The sequence below is a fragment of the Lytechinus pictus genome, chromosome 3 (assembly GCF_037042905.1).
Source record: "Lytechinus pictus isolate F3 Inbred chromosome 3, Lp3.0, whole genome shotgun sequence".
NCBI lineage: Eukaryota > Metazoa > Echinodermata > Echinoidea > Temnopleuroida > Toxopneustidae > Lytechinus > Lytechinus pictus.
In genome coordinates, this window is record NC_087247.1 from 50,038,289 (window position 1) to 50,062,308 (window position 24,020).

General features: G+C 33.6%; 1 protein-coding gene across 23 annotated transcripts in view; it reads left to right on the top strand.

Moving 5' to 3' along the window:
* LOC129255520 (trichohyalin-like) overlaps positions 1 to 24,020 on the top strand; it is a 62,013-nt gene that overhangs the window by 33,356 nt on the left and 4,637 nt on the right. For 14 of the 23 annotated variants that reach the window (XM_064097285.1, XM_064097275.1, XM_064097276.1 and 11 more), the window contains 16 exons: positions 299 to 545; positions 1,083 to 1,391; positions 3,386 to 3,446; positions 4,070 to 4,179; positions 4,770 to 4,877; positions 5,723 to 5,775; positions 6,738 to 6,934; positions 7,472 to 7,519; positions 7,753 to 7,969; positions 8,682 to 8,805; positions 9,461 to 9,537; positions 10,319 to 10,461; positions 11,796 to 11,961; positions 12,870 to 13,147; positions 13,883 to 14,022; positions 18,906 to 19,094. In XM_064097285.1, coding sequence (XP_063953355.1) covers positions 299 to 545; positions 1,083 to 1,391; positions 3,386 to 3,446; positions 4,070 to 4,179; positions 4,770 to 4,877; positions 5,723 to 5,775; positions 6,738 to 6,934; positions 7,472 to 7,519; positions 7,753 to 7,969; positions 8,682 to 8,805; positions 9,461 to 9,537; positions 10,319 to 10,461; positions 11,796 to 11,961; positions 12,870 to 13,147; positions 13,883 to 14,022; positions 18,906 to 19,094 — 2,467 coding nt within the window. The remainder of the gene's footprint in view (positions 1 to 298; positions 546 to 1,082; positions 1,392 to 3,385; positions 3,447 to 4,069; positions 4,180 to 4,769; positions 4,878 to 5,722; positions 5,776 to 6,737; positions 6,935 to 7,471; positions 7,520 to 7,752; positions 7,970 to 8,681; positions 8,806 to 9,460; positions 9,538 to 10,318; positions 10,462 to 11,795; positions 11,962 to 12,869; positions 13,148 to 13,882; positions 14,023 to 18,905; positions 19,095 to 24,020) is intronic. The other 9 variants (XM_064097291.1, XM_064097289.1, XM_064097290.1 and 6 more) reach the window with 1 other exon arrangement.

Sequence of the window (24,020 nt, forward strand, 5' to 3'; positions counted from 1 at the left end):
TGTTGAAGATAAAGTAGAGGGAAAATGAAAATTGATTGAAACCCTTTGTCCTCTTATAAAAGGTAAGAAAATTTAAGAAAATGTGAACTGAGTTAGATCGTAAGTTGGCTATATTTGATAGTGAATCATTTGAATTATTTGTATAATCTGCTCTTATATACAAATATATCATTCAGTTAATCAGGATTCTATTGACAGGTTTCTAATTTCTCAAAATTAATAAAATAAGTTGTCTTTCTAGACTATATGAGAGAAAAAATAACATGCATATATACTTCTATGAAATACTCTCTTATAGGATGGGGAGGATGAGTTAGACCGCCCTCTATCTGCAAGCAGTCACCACAGCCAACAATCTCTTTATGAGAAGTTCCGTGCCCAGCTTGAACAACGTAAACAGGAGATAGTGGAACGAAGGTCACGGGCCACGTCCATGCATGGCTCACTGCTCAGCGCTAAAAGTGGCAGCTATAGGGATCAAGCCCCTAGTAGGGACTCATCGGCTGTGTTGACACCCCAAGGGGATATACAGTTCCCTGATGAAGGTATGTGTGCGGTAGACCTTGCAAAGTATTGATTTTTCATGATCGATTTGACATTTACTCCTGCAACAATGAACCTTTTTCTTAAAATTTTGGTTAAGGTTTTGGGCTAGGACCTTGATAGGGAATTTGATTCCAATTGGAGTGATTGTCACAGGAGCATGGATCAAATAATGTAGATGTTAAAATGAATTTGTTTTTGATGGTAAACAGTAATTTTGGTGAAGTAAAATCACCCCCCAAAATGTGTCTCTTCCTAGTTCATCATTTACATCGACATGTATGCTCATTAATTTTGGGGTTCAAGTTATACTCAAGATTTTGACTTTTAATACTTCTTGTACAGCTTCTGTAATAATTGCCATATATATATATTATTTCAGAATTCTGCCCATTTTGAAAGCTTTCAATTGCAGCAGAAAATGAGCTCATATATCATTCTTAAATCCAATGTTCAATCTGCCCTCTAACTTTTCCATGCTTACCAAATCTGGATTTAATACATCTATATGGGATACAAAATATGATAATAATAAATAGAGTACGAAGACCCAGGTGAGGTTCTAAAATCTTCAGCTGAAAGCTCCACCCGTCCCCACCCTCACCGTGAGCAGCCGAGTGCTGCTATAAGCCATCAGGACCAGATGAGCCAAGCAAGGTTGAGTACAGCAGGGTATCAGGGGCGTGTCAGCTCACACCTCATCAGCAGGGCGCCCTCTGTGTCTGAAAGTGGTGTCTCCATGCTGGAGACGGATGAAGAAGGGGGTTACACTGCGGACGAGGAAGAAGCAGTGGGTGAAGCATTGCCTAGATTCATAGCGACGGCCACAAGCGCCAAACTCTTTGATGGTACAATGAGAGTGCACATCGTGTTACACATCACCAAACTAACTTTTCTTGATGCACCCAATTTTGCTGTGAATGATTAACAAATAGACACACATTTTGTACCTCTTTTAGACCATATCCAACAGTAGCAAAACGTGCTAGTATTTACAGTTGTCTAAAGTTAAATGATGTATTGCAACTCAGTATGACAGCCTAATGTGTGATACAGACCAAAAGAAGTATTGGATTTTGACTCATGAATTTTGTTTTGTCCAATATATTCATATGTTTGATGAATGGATACAACTTTACATTTAGGTACATGTATTTGAATCTAATTCCATAAACACCAATCCTTCTGTCAGTTCTACAGTTCACAAAATGTGCACACACTTTCTGATAATTTCCTTTAGAGAGGGGAATATTTGTTTCATTTTACTTGCTTTTTAATTTTCAACCAAATTCAAAGTGGAAATCAGGCATTTCTTTAGTTGAAAGGATTCATTTATTGTAAAGAGAAAAAGTGTCCAATGCAATCATAAAATGGCTGATTATACTGTTGGCAATACCTGGAAAGTGATTACACACAGTTTAAAGCTACATGTAGTTGGTAGCAGGAAAAAATAGTAAAACCAAGATGTTATTTCTTTCCTTTGAACATTGAGTTATATGATAAACCATGAAGGGTCAAAATAGGCCGGATGTTTTTGTGTCCATGCTTTTTGGCCCAAATGGGATAAGATGCATTAATTCTGTAGACTGTAAATGATGTATCACATTATGAAATAAACGTGATATCATTGCACATAGATGTATTGACCATATTGCTGTGCATTTCGCACACCTACATGTGGAAGTCAAGCATTTAATTCCCCCAGCATGACCCAAATTGCCATTGTTTATTTATAAATAAATAGTAATTTTCAAAAAAAATTCATGCTTGAAATATTAAAATTGATTATATGACACTTAAAGTAGTCAGTTTCACAAGTTTGTCATTTTACTACTGACAATGTAAAATTAGTTTAAAAACATTTGATGGATCTTGAATTTAGAAATAATTTGTTGTTCCTCACTTCTTGACTCATAATTTTGTTTTATTTTGATTTGTATTATTTGAAAGATTGATGTGTGCACTGTGAATTACACCTTGTGATCTGTACATTATGTACATTGTGTTTCAGTGGTAATATAGTAGTTGTAAACTATCACTATTATATAGGGTTAAGATAAAGGAAGCTTTAAGTTTCAATATCTAAGATATTAATCAACCTATCCTTAGTTATCAGTAAAGTTTAGTTTGTTAGTGGAGAAATTTTATTTTCATTAGTAGCATCACCATTTTTTATACTTGTACGTTTATGTGGGACAGATGTTTCTTATTCTTCAACAAATGTGCATATAATAGATCTTTAAAAAATAACCTGGATATATGCATTAATAGTATACATATCCGAAAAATTTATCAAAGTAAGTGTGGTAAAGGGGCCTGTTTTTAAAACATTTATTTGAAATACTAATTCATTGCCATATGCAGAGGAGAAATAGGCAAGGCAAAGAGGCAGTTGCACACCAGAGATATTAAAACTGTATTATTTGCAAATTTTCATGAGAATCCAATTGTAGTGTGCACCAGATCCTTTGCAACCTACGATGCAAAAAAAAAGTCTTGTCATTGTTATTGAAGACGTTATAAGGGCTTGTAGTCAGACTTTCTCAACATTGGAACCTTTTAGGCTTGTTTCTTTTTGAAATTCAGATGCCGTCCACCATGTGACTCTTTGGTATCCTTTCTACAAATTTGATTTTACTCACCCATCCTTGATTTAGCAGTCAAATAAAGTTTATCACATGAAAGAGGAGTTTGAATGCTTCGCAGTGATATGTCATTTGTCAATTATATTTGTAATTCAGCTATGATACATGAAAATCATTGATTCTCTCTTTTTTCTGTTACACACTGTATAAAGTGTGTAACAATATATATTTTCATTACTTTATCTTTATCTTTTCAGTTGATAAGCTGGATATGGCTACTTCTCCCGTTGCATATTCAACAGTCAGCAAATCTTCAAGGTGAATATCTCTTTTTTTAAAGTTCATTTTCATCTGCTTTCAAGAAAATAAGTTTCTAGCATTTGAAATTACCCTATGGTACTGATGCTATCTATATTGAAACCAAGTATGCTTGAGATTCCTAAACCCTGTCTAAAATGTTAGCATAAATCCAATAGTGTGAATATCATTGGCTTATATATTTAAAAAGTCTTATGTAATAGTGAAGTGACAGTTTTATAATGAATTGATTCTTAGTAAAAATTACAATTTAGTCATTAAATCAGATTTAGTGTTATTGTTGGTAATGTCATTATTTTTCTTAAAATGGGCCCTCCCATCACTTATCTTTTGACAGCAGTTATTGTATAATAGGGAGCTGTAGATCAAAAATAAAAATGTTCATCCTATTCCATGCTGAAAGAGTGAAAAACAAACTCTGAGACACTCTACTCTTTATACCTTTTAACTTTTCTCTATTCCATCTCATTTAAAATCCTATATTCCCACAAAATGCTTTCTATGATATGATCTTTCAATTTATCAAATTTTGAATTAAGAACTTTAGAATAAAAAAATCAGTTGATTTTACAAAATATGGGTTCTGAATTTTGTGACCTTTTCTGACCTTGATGTGTATACAGGCAATCCATAGAGTCAATAGCTGATCATCCAGTTGTACAGGATTACCTTAAAACGTATCAACATATCACAGACTTCAAGGAAAACGTCATTAAACTTGTCTATGACAAAGGTAAGAATAAAACATTTCTAGTGTGATTTGTTTGCTATTCGATAATGGATACATAACTATACCTCATGTACTTTGAGCCATTCAGCACCTATTATTTGTGTTCTTATATTATCTTTAAATCTTGTCTACTACTGCTGATCATATTTTAATCACTTCCAATACTGAGTTTAATGGTCTCTCATAGTTTGTCAACATGTATAATAATAATAATCAGGAATATGGTATTTTCTGACAGTACAGTATTCTTCTATATAAAAATTATGATTGACAAAAGCAACATTCTTCTTTGTTGTAAGTCTTGTCATTAGAGTGGTTGAAATATAACAACCAAAATTGGTTGAAATTAAAGCTAGGATTGTAATTTCAGAGGAAAGAGAGAAAGAAAAATCTACTTGTCCCTCATAATGGAATCAAGCTGTAGAGTCATGGTAATAAAGACTATCAGAATATATTGTAAAGTGCCACAGAAATGTGTGACTGTGGCCTCTTACCCCCTTTAGATCCACTACTGTACATTGTAAGATTTCAACATTTGTTGTAATAAAAATGCTGACAGCAATTCCAAGAAATCCCCCTTTGTTTTGTTTTAGAATTTGGAGCTGCATTAGAACAGTTAGCTGAAATCAAGACACTGCAGTTTGACCGGGATAGCAATGTTCAAAGTCAAGTCTCACACATGACATATAATGTAGAAACTTGTAAGTATATATTTACATGTATGTGTAAACATGTGAAACCAATTTCAGATATTTCATTCTGACATGAGTTTGAAACAATAAAACAACAACAAATAATACATGTATTTGATCTTTTGTGAAAGGGGGTTTATGGTTAGCGCTGATGGGCAATTCCATCCTAGAAAAATCAGCCATTTTCGTTACACTTTTCAACCTGCTGTCTAAACAGATTAGTAATATTTGTTTTGTTTAATTAATAAAGTACTATGAGGTAGTCATGTAAAAATATGACAACCAACAAAAATATGTTGTCCATGGATGAATTAGAGCTGAAAATGTTGCATCTCGTACGGGACATTTCTGAGTCCCGTACGACACACAACATTTTCATTTTTAATTCAGCCTTAATCAAACATTTTGTGTTGTTTATCAGTTTTTCATATGACTGCCACCTATAGCTTTATCACTGATGAAAAATGAAAATTTATTGCTCAAGCATTCAGCTAAGAGACTAGAAATTGTTGTTGGAATGTCCCGTACGACACATATGGAATCCCCCTAATTATCATTGAACTGTATATTGTACCTTGTTCTTTTGATTGTTGATAAAGAATGTATATTAAAAATGCAGAATTTTTTATTTTCGTGCTTAAAATCAAACCTGTCACAGCATGTTTAGTCAAATGATGAGAACCTGCTACAGAAGATTGTTTTACCTACGTCAAATTCTTGATATGCTTACTATATTTCCTTTACTTTCACAAACTTTGATAAACTGATTTACTATTCATCACTATGGATGATTCCAACCTCTCTATCTCAGTGATACTGATACATGCATTCATATATCTTCTTTCTCTTTATAGTTCTCAAAGAGATCATCTCTGTCTTTGGAACAGTCATGACAACACCTGAACCAGTAAGTATGGTATTCACAGATTGTTGAAATAATTAATTTCATTTTGTTATTTCAAATTAATCATTTAGTAATTGATATAAACAGGGAATTAATTATTCAATTTAATTTAAGTTAGGTAAATAAGCATATTAACATCCTTGGTAGGCCCATGGCATATTGTCATCAGGGGTTTTATGCCTTGGAGCCCTAATTTAGGGATATTATGGTCACAGGTTATAAATGTCAGTTTATAGGTGTAAAGTATTCTTTCTCACAATAACTGAAAATGATTCTATGATTTCTATCTTGGATGGCTCATGTATGCATATGAGCTTGATAATGATCTGATGATATTTTAGGGTCATGGGGTCCAATGTAATGGAGGTCCATCATTAAATGACTCGTTTGTGCTTACCTTGATATAGAGCAAATCAAATATGAACTTGATTCATACATAAATGATGATCAAATAAGTTTGAGGTATTTTAACATCTTAGAAATTACCAAAATGTAAAACAATTACAGATTTGGCACTTGCAACCTAAATTGAGACTTTGCCCAACCAAGAATCCATCTGGTTTGTTGTATGAAACGGATATTATTTCTCAAGTGATTACTTCTCTTCTGGTCCTAGCATTCAGTCTCAAATATTGAAGCCATGAGAAAGGGAAGAATTTTCCCTTGGATACAATGTTATGGCTGATATTGTTTTTTCATTCCTTAACTTGTAACATTTTTAGATACATCCTGTATAATTCTTTTGTATAAATTTTTTGTATATTCGGTTTTTATGTTATTTATTATTGTTCGTTTATATTTTACAGTGTATAAGTTCTTTTTATTCATTTGACAATACCTTCTGTATGTTTTGATGAGATGTACAAATAAAGCACTCTGATTTGAATTAGTCACACCCAAATCAATATTGTACCTCACCACTGATAACCCTTCTCAATCCTCTTATATACCTACCATTCTTTTAGGAAGCAGCAATATCATCTTTAATGGTATCTAGAGCAGATACTGGCAAGTCAAGAATGGGAGGTCTCGGGTTCCAACTGCAGTCAGCAGCTGAAGCTATACAAGAAGGTGTCCAGGAAGGTCTTGATAGGGAAATGACCGATATGACCTTTCAATCCAGTGAGAGAATCAAGGGGATACAAGAAAATTATGATAGACTGTGAGTACATACTACTTAACTCACTCTGCAAATGGGCAATTCTGTAAAATGATCAACCTTTTTGTACATCCAACTTCACTTAAAAAACATGATCATGTGAGAGCATTACAGACTGTCAAAAGAAGCAGAAATCAGAGACAGAAAATTTCATGAAAGTCCCACAAATATTAGGTCGGACATACATATTTTATGAAATTGCCCAAAAGCGTGTTGTATACATATCTCATAGTTTTGCTTCAAAATTGGAAGTTCATTGTCTTTTTCACAATTATTATATTGCTTTTTTATTCATTTTGTAAATACACTCTGAACCTGTATGTCAGAAAGTGAACATTTCTGCAGTTGTCCCATTACAAAATTTGTAACAACAACAACTACCTTGAAATTTTGAACATGTACAGTAATGACACAATAGTCCAATTTAGATAGATCAGTATTTATTCATATTTTGCTAGTCTCTTGATGTTTGGAATGTACATGTTTCTGTAAGGATATTTGAATTTGAAAGTCAATTTTGTTATCTCCTTGAAATTTTAGGAAACAAGAGGCAAGTAAACAGCAGATGGACTATGAAGACAAACTCAAGTAAGTTCTATTATCTTAATTTAGTTTGATTGTATTTGAAATTTATGTTTATAAAATACATTGATATATTTTTAGCTGAGTTTTGAATTAATATACTGATGTCAATATACTGGGATGTCAAGTGCAACTCCCATTCCAGTTTAACTTTTTTACAGACAATTCCAAAATGAGATAGGATGCCTTGTAAAGTACTTTTTTTATCAACATTCCCATGTGATTACTTTTGTGTGCAGTAACAACACCGTGATGATGATGGAGATGCAGAACACTATACAGGATCTGCAGCAGGAACTTCAAGCTTTAGGAGGAAGCAAAGCGATGTCTTCACCATCCAGGGTCTCCACAGCAACAGCTAACAGAGATCTCCAGGTGGAGCCTACCATTATATTCTCCAGGTCAGATTCGGAGAGGAATCAGAGAGCACTTAAGAGGGGGATCAGTGCACAGAAGGTAAGTCGTATGGTAATTGAATTCATTTTGAGGAATTTAAACATGCAAGGGGGTGGTTTTTGACAGAAGGAAACAAGTCATGCAATAGTTTCACTCTTTAGTCAATCTTAAAACCTATCTCCCCCCCCCTTACACTCCATAGATAATTTAAGTTAATTTAAACCTGGCTTTTATTTTGGTAAATCTCCCCAAATTTGTATATCACTATTGCAATGCTTGATTTGCATGTTGGATGATACTGAAATATAATTCCCATTATTGACCCTGTACCAAAGTTGTAGCTGGGTTTTGATGAAAGGAGCAGAAGATAGAAGTTGCGAAAAATGCTTTTTTGTTGTTTGTATTGTTATTCATTTTGGAGAAAAAATATATGGCATTTTTCTTTTTCTATCCGGGAGCAACAGAATTTAACAAATATTTATTCAAAAAGAAAAAAAAATAATAAGTAGTTTTTCATACACATCCACACTTTAAATTCAAGAGTGTAATGCAGATAAGAATAAGAGTGAAGATACTTTGCAAAAAAATATTTTATTCATTCACTATTCATTATTGTAGCAGATTATCTGGTAAAAATTGCAATACTTGTAGACTTTGAGCAGAAATACAGCATATAATATATTTAGTTGTTGCACTGGAATGATAGTCAGGACACCCCATCATGACCATTAAGATTGATGATAATAAAGATTGTTATCATTTTTCCAAACAGGTGTCAGCAGAGCAGTATAATGAAGCAGTAAGAGCAATGGAACAGTACACCGTTCTGCCTGCAAAGAGGCTTGTTCATATTGTTCGGAAATACTCACATCATACAGAGATGAAAAAAATTGAAGGTAACTCATTGACCATGACTTTTTTTACCATTCATGTACCAAGCCTTATCCTCCTAGAATTTCTTACTTAAAAAATCTAGTACAAATCAGCCATCCTCTGTATAATTAGAAAAATGATTCAGTATTTTATTATGTCTTACCGTAATTCCCTTCACCACTTTTGAAATCATTGTGTATGTGACAATCAATTTGAATGAAAAAGCATGTATGATAACGAGATGGAAGTGAGATTGGAATCTATTATAAGTTTGCATATAAATGCACTGTAATTACTTCATATATCTTTTCATTAATCATAATCGAATTATCTTTTGAAAATCCATTTACTAAATAAGAAATGGATGTTAACATATTACCTTCCTGTAGAATGAAGAAATCAAACATCATTTAAAGTGATGGGCAAGATTTAAATTCTATACATGTTTAATAATGTAAAGTTATGAAATGTATATTTATGAGCTGAATGCTGATTGAATGAAGAATAATGGAGGAGAAAAAAATAGGATTAGAGTTACCAATGCTAGAAAACAAAAAAGATTTTTAATATTGTTTAACCCAATTCTGCTTTTGATACATTAAATATTTTTAGGAATATGTTAATTACAATTGGTAGTAAATTTTAATGTTTCTCTTTATTTTGATAATTGTTCTATAGATGATGTAAGACATAGCAACTCAATAGATCAAGAAGTCTACACACTCTTAGAGAGGATGGAAACGCTCCAAAGCAAGGTAAGACATTGTCAAAAATATCAAATGAGCCTTCTTTTTACATGTACTGGACATGTATGTCATATTACAACCAGTGAATTAACCTTCCCTTGATATATTTCACAGTGCATATTCTGCTACCTGATAAGTTAACCTATGAATGCTGATATAGGATAACCATGCATATATTCAAATATGAGAGATGGCATCTCTATCAATCTACTCTTTTTAAGTACAGCATTCTTAAGCGCTTGAAGGCAGCTCAAGATAAAGCAGGGGTAGTAATGATAATGATAACTGTGTGCCTCGGAATAGATTATTTTTAGGTAGATGGCGCTTATTATTTTGAAGAAGAAAAGCATCCAAACATCTTTATAAAATGAGGGTCCATGTCCAGTATTAGCTTCATGAAACTAGAAGAAGTTTACTTTTTCAATATAGATATATATTTTTTACTTCCTCCAGGTTGTAAAAAGTGATGGGTTGATATTATCATAGTATTTTTTAAGCCCTAACTAAGATAACCTTTTTAATGGAATGCCTGTTGTCAACTCATTCACAAATAGTCTCCAGCGAAAAGCGTTCACATGTTAATTTTGCAATGAAATGAGAAGAAATAAATGAAATTATAAGTATGACCTGAATTTTTATGAATTCTTCATAAAATTATATTTGTCATGAATATTGGAAAAGGGCTCAAAACTTGTTTAGTCTTGACTCAGATCTGATTTAACTTATTAGTACACCACCCATGGGCATCATTGAAGGCTGATTTGCATTCAAATGTTTGTATTCTATATAGAGAGCACAGAGATGGGGTGAAGAGATGGATAATTTGACAGCAGAAAGAAATCGTTTGGCTCATCTTCTCATGGACACTTTAACTCATCTAGAACAAGAGTCTGGTATCTTCATGATCAAACCTATACTATCATGGAAGGGAAGGTAAGTCTAATACTACAAATGCCAGTTTTACTCAATGACATTTGAATCAAAACAATGTAGTCTGAAATAAATCTTGGAAATAGACTCAATCTTGCAGAATCCTGTCCATTTTCCTTTTGCTCTACATGTAATTTGATCAATATATATTGAATTTTTAATTTTAAAGTGTGTTTGAAAAATGATGTTTGTGATTCCATTAAAGGACATCCAAAATCAATCAATGATTAGCAATGTTTGGGGCTACATTATGTTATGTGTTTCAATGCATTCCATTCAAGTTGTCTCGTTCTAAAATTTCTTCTTGAACCACTCATCTTGTAAACTGTACCCCATCCTTTCTTTTATCTCATGTATGTTTTTTTTTTCTTTTCATTCTTTTTATCATAAAGTGTAGAAAATATTTTGATTGCATCTAGTTTACAAATATACATTAAAATAAGAATTTCTTGATGTCTATTACAGAATCAAAACAAGATCTGCTTAGTGTAATTTAATAATTCATGAACCAATCTTTTAGCTTTTAGAAGAAATTCCCATAGCAATCAAAAGATTAATTTCTTAGTAGATATCACACTACCTGACAAGGAAATGTATAATAGTTATGAAAATGTATAATAGTTAAGATAAGAATGAGTGGAAATAAAATGATAAAGGAATGAAATGAAATAGAAGTAGGTTGATTATTTCAACGTGTCTGTAGATCCTGCAGAGGTAGTGCGCTTTGGTTTTTACACATGCATTATTTATTTGATTATTTATTTATTGTTCGTATCATAATCTATTTACAATTTGATCGGCTGGCCTAATTGCAAGAAGATCACCTACATACTTTTGTAATCCTTGTAAAAGTCATCTGAATTTATTTCTTAGAGGCCACTTAATATTTGATGAAAGCCATCAACCAGATTACCTTGAATAATTAAGTGGAGCGAAAGGATTCAGTAAGAATCTGGGTGACACAATCCATACTTCTTCAGGTGTTCTGTTTGTATCTTGGCATTTTATGTAAATCTGTCAAGGATATTGTAGTTTTATGCATTCTGATTCATCTCCATTACTTTAATCACACTTTTAAATTGCTTAATAGACTTCCATCATTAAATTCCATTTAAATGTGAATAAGCAGATAGTTTTATTTCTTTTAACAAAAGACAAATTCCATTGGATTGAGATATTTAATATGTGTATGCAGGATTCTGAAATGTATATAGGGCAACAATGATTGGAAGAGAAAGCCTGTATGGGGGTGTGTGTATAGGTGTGGGGTGATTTGACCATAGATTTGAATTCTTACTTATTACTCTCTCATATTCTTTTATTGGGGGGTTGCCCAGAGGATTCCAGCCCCATTATCAAAGCAAACTGTCCAGCTATCAACCACCCAAGCGTTTATTAAGACCCATAACACCAGAGGAAAGGAAAGGAACCCCGTTTACAGTTGTTCCTGCTCCTACCCCTGCCAACCAAGGAACCAAGGCAGGCTACAGACCAGGCACAAGAGTATGTATTCAAACAAACATTACCAATCATCATTCATCAAGATTTCTATAAACAAATTTTGTATGACTATGGAATCTCGAAAATTGATAATTGTTATGACCATCAGACTCACTGCATCATTTTCGATGGAGATTTTATTTTTGATGATAATAAGAATGTATGAATCTTCTTTTCTCACTTGAGGTATGTCTAATCCACTAACTACCACTACAAGTACTACTACTATTTCAACTACTATTACTTCTACAACAACTTCTACTACTACTTATCATCTGTGTTATGCATATTGCTGTTATGCCATACATTTCTATTCATGTAGGATTAAATATTCACTGCTTTGCTTGATTAGGTGGGGATGGGACTGTAAATTGTCCTTGACACTGTCATTGAGAACGTACTTGTTTTTTATGTGCTGGAGGAGATGATAATTTTCGTGAAATGATTTGGTTACTAATGAGAAGCTGCACTTTGTACCATGTACGTGAGATTGCACATGCTCTAGCTGATGAATCTGATATTTCATATTCAACAAACATTAAGTACTTGAGCTAAGTGCTTAAAATGTCATTAAATGATGTACTGTTAACCATAGTAACAGTCTTCTTAGAACTCATGTCTATCCTAACTTATTATTGAATCAGCTGCAATAAAAATGTAAGTAAAATCAAACATGGATGAGATATTTTTGTATGTAAAACTGTTTTTCCCTTAATTGTGGACTAGAAAGCCAGTTTAAGCCCCCCCCCCCTGTCTTCTCTAAATATGAGTAGAAAAGCATAAAAACACATGATACTAGTTCATAATAAATCAATTTTAATGGAGTTGAACACTTAATGTATAATCAATTAATGTTAATTATCCCGTTCAAGAATATACAAAATTACAACGCCCGCTTTGATTCGTTTCAGACTTCATCTGGTACCCCAGGAGGAGGCGATGCCCATCGTCTATACACCCCCTCAGGCCATATCCCCAATGGAGGGGCATCCCTCAAAGGGTCTGCTGTACAGATGGTAGGGGAGGTTCCCCAACCCATGTGGTCCATGAACACCTCAATACCTACCCAAGGAGGAGAAGGGACAGGCACTGTAGGGGGAGGACTAACAGGGAGGTTAAACTTCATGACCACACCCCGTCTCCTTGAGCTTGACGTGAACAGACTCCTGATTGGTCAAAACATTGTTTCGTGAGTATTGACAAGTTTTTTTTTTTAGATAAGGTTTAGTAAATTAGTGTAATTCAGGAACATTGGAAATTAACAAGTGTGGTATTTATGTCGATATGCAGAAAACTAAAAATTTTAGGTAGTTATAAGGATAAATTTTTTTTCTATAGTTACAGGATTTTAACTAAATCTGACGCTTATGGCACTCACTCCAAATCAAAGACGTCATGTCTATCATTATAGTTGCACTGTTACGGTACTTTAGATAATCAGTTGCACATGATTTGATTTTAGTATGATACATATTTTCTTCAGACCTTAATCTAAGTTATTTCAGGCATAAGACAAGACAAAATGTTCAGTCATGTTTAAAATGCCCCTAATGGCTTTCTCAGATTAAGGAAATTGATTATAGAGCTTTTTATGTTATGTGTTTCAATGCATTACATTCAAGTCTGTATAGAATTATATTAAGATTACAATGTGATCAAAAGTTGATGTGCAGGCTGTGGGGAGATTTCCAAGTTGCAATCTCTATCATCACTAGATGTTTCAATCTCTTCACAGACATTTAGAAAAATTGAATTGATGAAAAAGTAGAATTCCATGTACATTCTGTGAAGAGAAAATGCTTGGTGACTATTTGAGCATCAGTGCAGATTTGACTTGTAATCCTGTCAAACATGATCTTTAAAAAATGCAATAGATCTAAAGTTTACTAAATCCTTTCTCTTTCATTGTGTTATCTGTTAACAGAGCTGCAACCAAAGCTCTGCTAAGCAATGATCGTCTGGTGAATGCAGCCAATAGCAGTGTTAGATCGTATGTGACAATAGCAAGACCGTCTACACATCCTCCTGTGCCGAATCTTCGACCATCAAGGCCCAACTCCTCAAGTAAGTTTTTTTTCCCGTTTATTATGGTTGTATGCTTTCGTGAATGGATTTCGTTCAAGAGTGTGTTATAGTTCAAGTGTGTAGGTTGTTATTAGAAAATGTTTGTGTTGTTAGGAGCAAGTGCAGTATTGAAATATTTTCTGTCTCATAAATTGTAATCAGATTTGTATGATACATTACTTGGAAATTAAGATGTTCTTGTTATTTATTCTCTTCTGTTTTCAACTTCTTTCATCTACTCTTTCTCTAACATCTCATCTCACATTTTAGAAGTTGCCTGATCATTCGTCTTCCTTCACCTACTTGTACTTTCCTTCTTTCTTTCTCACCTGATACTGTACTCATCCGACTCTTCCTCATTCATCCTTTCCTATGTCCCAATTATCTTTCCTTTCCCTCCTTTTCTCTTTCCTTCTCTCATCTTTCTATGTCACTCTACCTACCCTTTTCCTTCTATTCTAAACTCCTTCCACCCCATTTCATCCTCTACTCTGTTTTTTTTACCCCTTTCTCCTTTTTTAACACATTCCCATTTTCACCCTCTCACTGCTTACCGTTCCTCTTTCTCCATCCTCCCTTTTTTTCTACTCTTCTTCCTCCCACCCTCATTCTAAATCCTACCTGTCTACCATCTATTCCCCTTCATCACACTCTGTGTTCTTCTCAACTCCCTTCACGTTCTGTTTCCATTTCTTTGTATTGTTCCGAAGGCTGTTTTCCCTCAGGGGATGTCCTCATCCCATCTTCTACCAATCACACATTTATACTCATAGTGTTCTCTTCTCCCCTTTCTCCATCTTTTCCTTCTTCCCATTCTTCTACTCTTCCTCCTCCCATCCTGATGCTAATCCTGCCTGTCTGCCACCTATTTCCCCTTCATCATACTTCCCGATATCATTTCTCTCAGCTTCTTTGTCCTCCCTTTTCATTGTTCCCCTGGCCATGTTCCCTCTGGCGATGTCCTTTTAATATTGACAAATTCAATAAATCTGACAAAGCCTCCAGATGAAAAAGCAATATCTTTAAATGCAGCAGAGCAAAACAGATAAGAAATTAAAAATGTAAACATCACCATTTGTCCACTCAGTGCCATAGATAGAATTGATGTTGCATTAGGAAAATTTAATCATCGGTCTCCCTGCGAATGGCAAACTTTATCTTTAGGGCATAGTGGAAGAGCATACTCTACACAGCTAAATGTCAAACACACATATTTTTGTCTGAGGCATGAATTTGATTGCTTCACATTGACACTGTTAGTTGGATTGTACCTGTCTGTTGTAGCAGAAACTTGTTTGAGGGGCAGAAGTGATGATAGTACCTCTATTGGTTTTTGACATGCATTTATACTGTATGAACTACATGTTAAATAATAAAGTACATCTGAAAGGTATTGTTAACATTGATTAGAATTTTAAAAACATCACAATTTTAACAAGGTCTGTTTGATTTTTTGTCGTTTGGGTGGATTTGGATGAAAGAAAATTAGGTATTGAATAGTTATTCATTTTTGTAAATTGCCCATGCAGGCAGCTTAACTGAAAGAAGGTTGATTGGCATTGAAAAAATAAAGAATTATATAGAATGTGCATTTACTCTCAATTAGGCATAACTCATAAGCAAGGAAACAGTATACAGCCTGCTCTTATCCACTCAACACCTAATTGTATCTTAAAGAGAACACGTCACAAAGGATTATACAATAAAAAACAAGCAACAAACATGAGAAAAATACGCCCACTTTTTGAAAGGTGGTGTTCAAGCCTGGAGACGTTACTAACACTATACTTATAGGTGCAATTCACCCAGACAAAATGAGGGTAACTTGAATCATTTCAGTTATGTAAATTTCAGTATTAAACTGTGTGATAGATTACAATGAATACCAAGTTAGTTTTTAGTTCATTGCAGTCTTTCATTGCTTGTGCATTATTTAATGGCATCAGTAAATAGTTTGGAATCACTCTGGTGATAAGAATATTGCTCCCTTAATTATCAACTTGATTTAGTAAACTTGCTAGTGTGATAAAATTGGTTTTAGGCTTGTGTACACCTGACCTGAACTTCAGATAAATTTTATGAAAATAATGAATATATGGCAATGATAATGATCGAGGTTTAACAACTTTTAGCTATTTGATTTCATAGATTAAATTATTAGTATTTGTGTAATACATAGATTGAATGGAACATTTCAAACTTAAAGTGAGTTTTGGTACAATCCTAGTCATAGGTTTGTTGTCATTCAGTCAGACTCCCACTTCTTGAAGAATAAACTACATGTAACTGTAAACTTAATCTTACTTTCAATCATAACTATGGCTGGATTGCACATCATTAGAGGAAATTATTAATACCAGTATTTTAGACAAATGAAGTTTTTTTTTAATTGATACCAATACATTAAACTTATAGATTGACCTCGATCATGTATGAGAAAGTATTTGAGATCAGTGTCAGAGTGACAGATAATTGATTGGAATCAGATCACTTTTAATCAAATATGGCCCAAGTATTAGCTGGATCTCTAGTTCTAGAGTATCGCTATTTTTCATACACAGTGAAAACACATTCATTTAATAGATACATAAACATGTATAAGTGTGATACAGATGACATCAGTATATGTGAAATATAAAGAATGTACATGTATAATGCATTGCATGCCATTTATTCAACATTTTATCCTCATACAATGCATTTTATATGAATTAGGCAGTGGCCCATTTTGGTTGATCCATTTAACTGTTTAAAGGACTAACCTAATTGCTCTGATAGTAAGGTGACATCATTTAAAGCCAAGCTCACTGCAGGCCTGTTCATTGCTATAACAATTGAGTTCATTAATAACTCAACACTATGCAAAGCCCATGATATTGGCTGCGAAATATTTATCGAGTCAATTTTTCATGATCAAGAAAGAACCGGAAATTGTGAGCTGAAGAAGTTGGTGTCAAATATCAAAGATTGCCTGGGGACTGAAGGGTGTGATAGGCTAATTTTCATTGTGCATTCGGCTTCAGTAAATTTCACTCATACTTGGATTGAGTTTTATTTTGGGGCTGCATTTTTCTCAAAATAATATTTTTGGTTTTGTTATCTGAAAAAAAAATGTGTTTGTCAGACTTCACTTGGCTGTAATTTTAAATGTCATACGAGTCTGTCCTTAGTCTTTCATTTGCTGTTACACTCAAGCAATAAAAGACATAAACATCTTTTAATTGGTTATTTCGTATCATGAAGGAGATTCATGATGCCAACAGATAGAGGGTTTTTTTCAATGAGGATCATCCTTTGTTACATTTTTCTTCTCTTTCTTTCTTCTATAAGTATTTGTACTCTTATCTCCATGTTGCCATTTATCCACCCTCTTGTTTTGTATCATTCCTCTCTTCCATTTTTCTCTGTTTTAGGCCCCCCCCCCCAATAAAAAACTTTCTTTTCTCCCTTCCTCTCCCTATTCCTGTTCTTTCTAGTTTCAATATGTTTCTTCAGCCAATCTCTCACTCCTTGTACTTATTCTCCTCTGACTCTTTTTCTTCTCTCTCTATCTATCTTCATTGTTCTTCTTCCTCTTTGCTACTTTCAGATTTTTTTTTGTTCTTTTGCACCCACAATAACACACTCATTTCTCTCTCTACCTCTGTGTACCTTACACCTTTCCACCTGACTGCATTGTAATATATCTCATCAACTCTTCTTTGCAAAGGTAAATGGAATGATGAGTAGTCCAAATGAGATGAAGTGCATATATTTGTGTTTGTGTTTCAACCAAGTGTTCTACTTGTCAATCCATACCAAGTTCCCTCTTCATATTTGCATCTCCTACTCCCGTTTCCCCCCTTCCTTCCTATTTCCATCGATGTGTTCCTCTCAATCCCTTGGGATATTCCAACCATGTCGCATCCCCGTCTCATCACTCCAAGAATTGTTTAATCAAATTAAAAGGATTCCATATATGTGTGATTGTTAGATTATTACCGATATCGATGGGAGCAGTGTTATTTCTTATTGTTGTTCTTTAGCACTGATGGAATATCTACCATTCAGGATCAGTAGTGCATTGGATTGGATGCGATCAGTTCAGATTCCATGAATTTCATTACTTGAATTGATGACCTATTTCTTGAATGTAGCATGATAGGGTTTCATTTGATATAGTGCTTGTCAGAGAAATAAAGATATTAATTTGTTTCTGTATTTGCTGTTGAACTTGTCTGATCAGAAGTCAGTCAGTATAATATTACAAAGGATAGATATTTAGTGAAGGTCCATGTATAGATGCCAGTAGCACTTTCCCCAAGCCAAGTTTATTTGTAGTAACATGCTCCAGTGAGGATTTTGCGTTACAGTCCATTCTCTGTAATCTCGAGACCACATGCATATTTGTATATCTTATATGACATTTGTCCAACATATATTTGATAATTTGTTTTCTTAACTTTTTTGTGCATGATTTGTTATAATATATTCTTGATATTTGGCATAAAAGTACCTTATCACAAGACACTGAAGTCATTATCTAGGGCTTAGTGACATGTTTGCCTTTATTGAAGACAAAAGTGTTTAAGGTGAATTACCCTTTATCATTCACTGTGTAAGCTTAATCTCTAAGATATTTGGAGAAAAAAATTATGTGTATATATTGCAATTAGGAGGTGTTAAATATTTGTAAATAATAAAATCATATTTAGGAGTGTTGTAAGCCTTTCTTGTAGACAGTTTATTGTGAATAATTAATTTGTTGGGGGGGTTAGAAAAAAAATTTAATTTTGGAAAATTCTTTTTTTACTACATGTTGATGGCAGTAATATCTCCTACATGTAGAGCCAGCATTAACTTTTATTGCAAAGAGTGACATTTTCTCTTTTGTACACCATCAGGTGAGGCAGAAAAGGGCCAGACCACACCCAGATCACCACCTCCTCAGACATCATCTAGTGCAGGTCCCCATGGAAGGTCAAGAAGTGAGGGCGCTCTTCAAATGAGTCAGCCCCTCCCACCCATCAAAGTCCCATCTAATAATAATGAGGAAGATGATAACAGGACTGGCAAAGACACTGGTGGATCTGGTGAGTCATTCATTGCTTCATTTCCTAAATCTCTCCTTTTTTTAATTCAATTTTTTTCTATTTTTGTTTTTGTGTTTAGGGACATTATTCATGTACGTTTTTAATGTTTGTAAGATGATGAAATGGATCCTAATCATGAAGTCAAGCAATAAGTTTCTTGATAAAGAACAGTTCAACAGCAGTATAAATTGATCTAACTAAGAGAGATGAAGGGCTCCTTTTACCCAGGACTTTTTTTCTAATCATATGATATAATGGAATGTGTAGACTACAGAGATATACAGGATCCCTAGACATTGTCAAACTAACACTACTGAGCTAGAAATACTCATGTCTTTTATCCCCACTACATTATGGATGTTTGGCCAGCGGGGAAACAGCCAGTAATTGGGGAATGTAATTACTAATTTTACATGTATTAAAGTCATAGTATCGGTTTACCATGTTTGCTGGTTAAGGTTAGATTCTGGTTATTTGGGATATGTGTGAATGATATAGGCAGCATGCACCCATTTTAATTGGGAGCACATGGACTTTGATTTGGTTTGCAACACATGTGAACAATGCACTTAAGTGTAGATAGGCAATTGCTGCTTGATATTAGTTCAAGGTCTACATATAATTAGAATATTGTGAAGGGAGAGAGAGATTGTGTATATGAGTGTGGGTAAGAGAGAGAGAAGGAAAATACAAGAAAGGAAAAGAGACAAAAAGGGAGGGAGGGTGAGAAAAGGGTGGGAAGTATGTTTAGAGTAAAATATTCATCAAGAATTTGACTTGAAAGTACCTGCCTGTTAAAATGAGCAAATTGATTTGAAAGAGCGAATGAAGAGAGATGCCATTTAATGATTTGACCTAAATGTTCATGTATATGGCAAATATGAAAGCCTCAGATGTATTTACTAATGACAACTTAAATAGTATTATAAATTGATAATGTTGTTGTAGTCAGATTTTGTTCCAATAAGTTTGATATCTACTTCTTTGATTATTTTCTTTTACTCTAAAAGAAATATTTAGTTGGATTAGATTCCCTTTGATGATAATATATGTGCATGAAGCATGTATGATTGAGTATTTCCTTGAATGTGGTGAATATGATATTGACAATCATAAGGACATTTTTAGTAATTCAAATAATTTTTTTCCTTTGAGAACTTTATTGTCGCATAAGACAATACTTGCATTTTTTATTTTAAAAAAGATGTCTACATGATTAAGACTTTCTTTTGATATTTAGATTACTGCATATTTTATAATTATTTCTATAAATATTGATGGTTGATATTAGTTGTTTTCTTATATTGAAAAAAAGTGCTAATGATATTGAAGTAGCATTTTATTAATTACTTTTGAATGTGTCATAACACTGTACACCGCAGTCTTAAAAGCCTATCTATTATTGATGTCCTACTATTTGAATGACACATTATGTCATGTTCCGCATTGAAATGAGTCAGTTATTTGGCTTTTAAGGCAAATTATATTAAGATAATTCTACGCTCCATTAGTGCATTATCAAAGAATTAATTTTGATCAACAAAGTTGAAAGTGGAGGGAAGTTATTGGTGATGAGAGAGATGAAAGCAGTATTAATTGGGGTAGAAAATGTATCTTAATGCATAACTATTTATTAGTCATTGTATGTCATACATAGCCATGGGGTGTTTGATAAGATCATGTAATTATCCATTTTAGATGATAGTGAGAAAGACAAACAAGAAAATAAATAAAAAGGCATCCTGGAATCCATGTATTTTACATGAGCTTTAGTGTTCAAAGCTGAATTCAAATCAAGGGATCTACCTAATCTTTACATATCATTTTAATGACTTTCAAGAATACATTAGAAAGAAAATCCACCAAGTGTTCCTAGAAAACTTGAATATCATTTCTACTTGGAGAAATAGATCAAATGGATTGTACATTGCATCTTATTTCAATAAATCTTTTCTCACTTGTCACAGTAAAAAGGAAGTTTAGAATAGATAATCAAGGTTGTTTTCAAATTTACTGACATGAGCATTTGTGATTATTTTCATCACATACACTGTAGAGTTACAAAGAGTTTATTGTTATTTGACAGTAGCCCAAAGAATAATCAATTTGCCAAAATCAGACAATACCACAAACAATTTTGAAATACGATCACTGGCGTACTATTCCAGTCACCTTGTCTTTCTTTCATAGAATTTAAGTACCACATGAAAGCTAATGCAACATCTTCAATCGAAAGTGTTAGTGCTCATCGTAATGAAAAATGGGAATGTCATTTGAGAAAAGTTTATCATGGGCTAACTGGCTTATGAATAAATCAATAGGGTTAATAATTGATGAAGTAATACAATTTCCTTCTGTAAAGTGATCAAAACACTTTTACTTGATTGCTATAAGCGTACTGGCCAGACAATACAAATTCAAGGACATGCTTTGTAATGATATGGATGGATTATCTGTTAAAAATCATGCATATATAATGCAACCCCCTTTGATCTTTACCCTTATTGTTGACTGAATTTGATATTATCTACTTATTCTTTATTAATTTAATTTTTGGTGAAAAAAATATATATTTCTATTATCCGTATTTGTTATTCATTCATATATTTTCGTATAGATTGTGCTATACTAAAGTATCCAATTGAAAATTAATTTACTCTATTTAGTCAGCCTGTCATTTCCAGCTGATTTCTTTATCTGTTACCTTTGACCACCTTCTCAAACTGGTGGTATTATACTGTATATATGTACCTATTGGACTACCTACCAAGTTTAATCTCGAAAAGAGATAAGGTGATCAAAGAAAATGTTATCATACTACAGGATGTATATAGTGAACATGTACTGAATTTGTATTCTTTTACAATTTTTTTTATGTCTGTTTGCAAATGGGGCAATAAATCTCTCTTCAAGAATCCCTTTTCTTTATCTATCTACATATAACTTTGGTTCACTCCTACTCCACCCCTCCCCCCTCACTAAATCCCTAATCCCAGTCAGAAGTCTGCATCTGTAGTAGATGTTAACATTTTATTTACATGAAAGGATCTATGCAGTGATGCATGATTAATTTTGTTTTGCTCTTGTAAATATTGTGCCGTCATGCACACAGTTGATGTTCTATCACATTAAATCCTCACATTATTTTCTCTTTAGATATTATGCAATGCTTACTTGAACATACATGTAGCTCTAGACTTTTGAAGGTATGTACTATGTATAGTTATTGAATTACTTCCATGGACCAACCCTATTAGATTTGGTACTCCTAAAGAATCTTAAAGTTTTTCTTTACTCACCTTTAGAATAAAAGGGCAGATAAATCTAATGTGCAAGTGTGCGCACTTTACCATTGAGTGCATTTAGTGCTGAAGCCCCCCCCCCCCCCTCCTTATGGTCGCTTGTATAGCAAGTTTATCAGGCATTATATTGAAATTCCACACGCTTTCTTGACTCTCATCTAAACCATATTCATCAGAATTGTCTCAAGAGGTAGACAGATTAGATTTAGATGACACCAACTTCAAATCTCTCATGGCCAGTGCAGGATTTCTCTATTCTTTACCCTCCTGTATATCTCACTGTCTTGTTTGTCTCTTTTCCATTTCTTCATCTCTTTTGCTGCCACTCTACTTTTATGATATATGCAGTCTACTCTAACCCTAACCCTTACATTGTATTTTTTTAAAAATCTTTATCAGGCATTTCTTTATTACCCCTTTTATTCCACGTCCTATTTTCTTCTTGACTCTCTCTCTCTCTCTCTCTTTGTCTTTCTTGTTCCCCTTGCCCCCTCTCTCTTGCTTCCTTCAGTTCTTTTATGATTTCATTATTTATTCATTTTTTATTATTTTGAATATTATCCATTCAATATTGCTTCATAACCCCTTTGATATTCTCTTTCACATCTCTTTCCTTCTCTTTCTCTTATATAAAGTATGTTTTTCTTCATATCTTTGTCATAGCTTGCCCTCTTTTTCTTTCGATTTTTACATGTATTCCCAGCAATCGATCCATATCTTCCATAATCCTACCCTCCCCATACCCATATTCCTAATGATAAAAACTAAATTTGATAGACATTTATCATATTCAATTCAATGCATGAGAACCTTTCATTGAAATTGAATACTCATTGATGGAAGTTTCAATATGTGAAATTGTTGACCAATATTCATTCTTAATTCATTCTATGTAATGTATGTGGGAGTAAAGAACTAGTTAAGAAATAAACTCAAATGAACATGCATTTTACTCTAGGATTTAGGGGGGAGTTAAAGAAAGAACGTGGGTCCACGTACCTATAATGTACGCAACTGCTCCTTTGATTGATTCCACTTCTTGGATTTTGATGCCACCTTGCAAAAAAAAAAAAATTCAAGAGGTCATAATCATCAGCTGAGAGACAAATCAATATAGAGTCATCGTAATACAGATGGAGTAACACCCTTCTTGCATTGACATTTGTACAATATTAGGTTTTGATGACAGAAGTTTACCATTGCGACAGTACAATACTGTCTATTCTGCTGCCACGTCATATGAAAGATTTGGTTTCCAAGTATACAGTCCCATCTACTTTTGTATTTCCATTGCTTTTACATTTCTTTATTGCTTCCTGATTATTTTCCTCCATTCATTCATGCCCATGATCTCCCTCCACCTCCCCTTTTCTCTCTCCCTCTTTCCCTCTCCTTCCACCTATCTTCCTCTCTCTTTCTTTCCCTCTGTTGTGTATAATGTTATTATCTTTTCTTCACTAGAGGGTTTTGTTTGTTTTGTTTTAGGGTCTTGCTGAAGTACATCCTTGTCACTCTGGCTAAAGCTTGCTTCCAGATTATTCTACGCTACCTTTGTTTTGTAAATTTGGCTGTTAGATTTTGTGTTTGTAATGTAGCTTGGACATTATCTGTGCTTATGTACAGC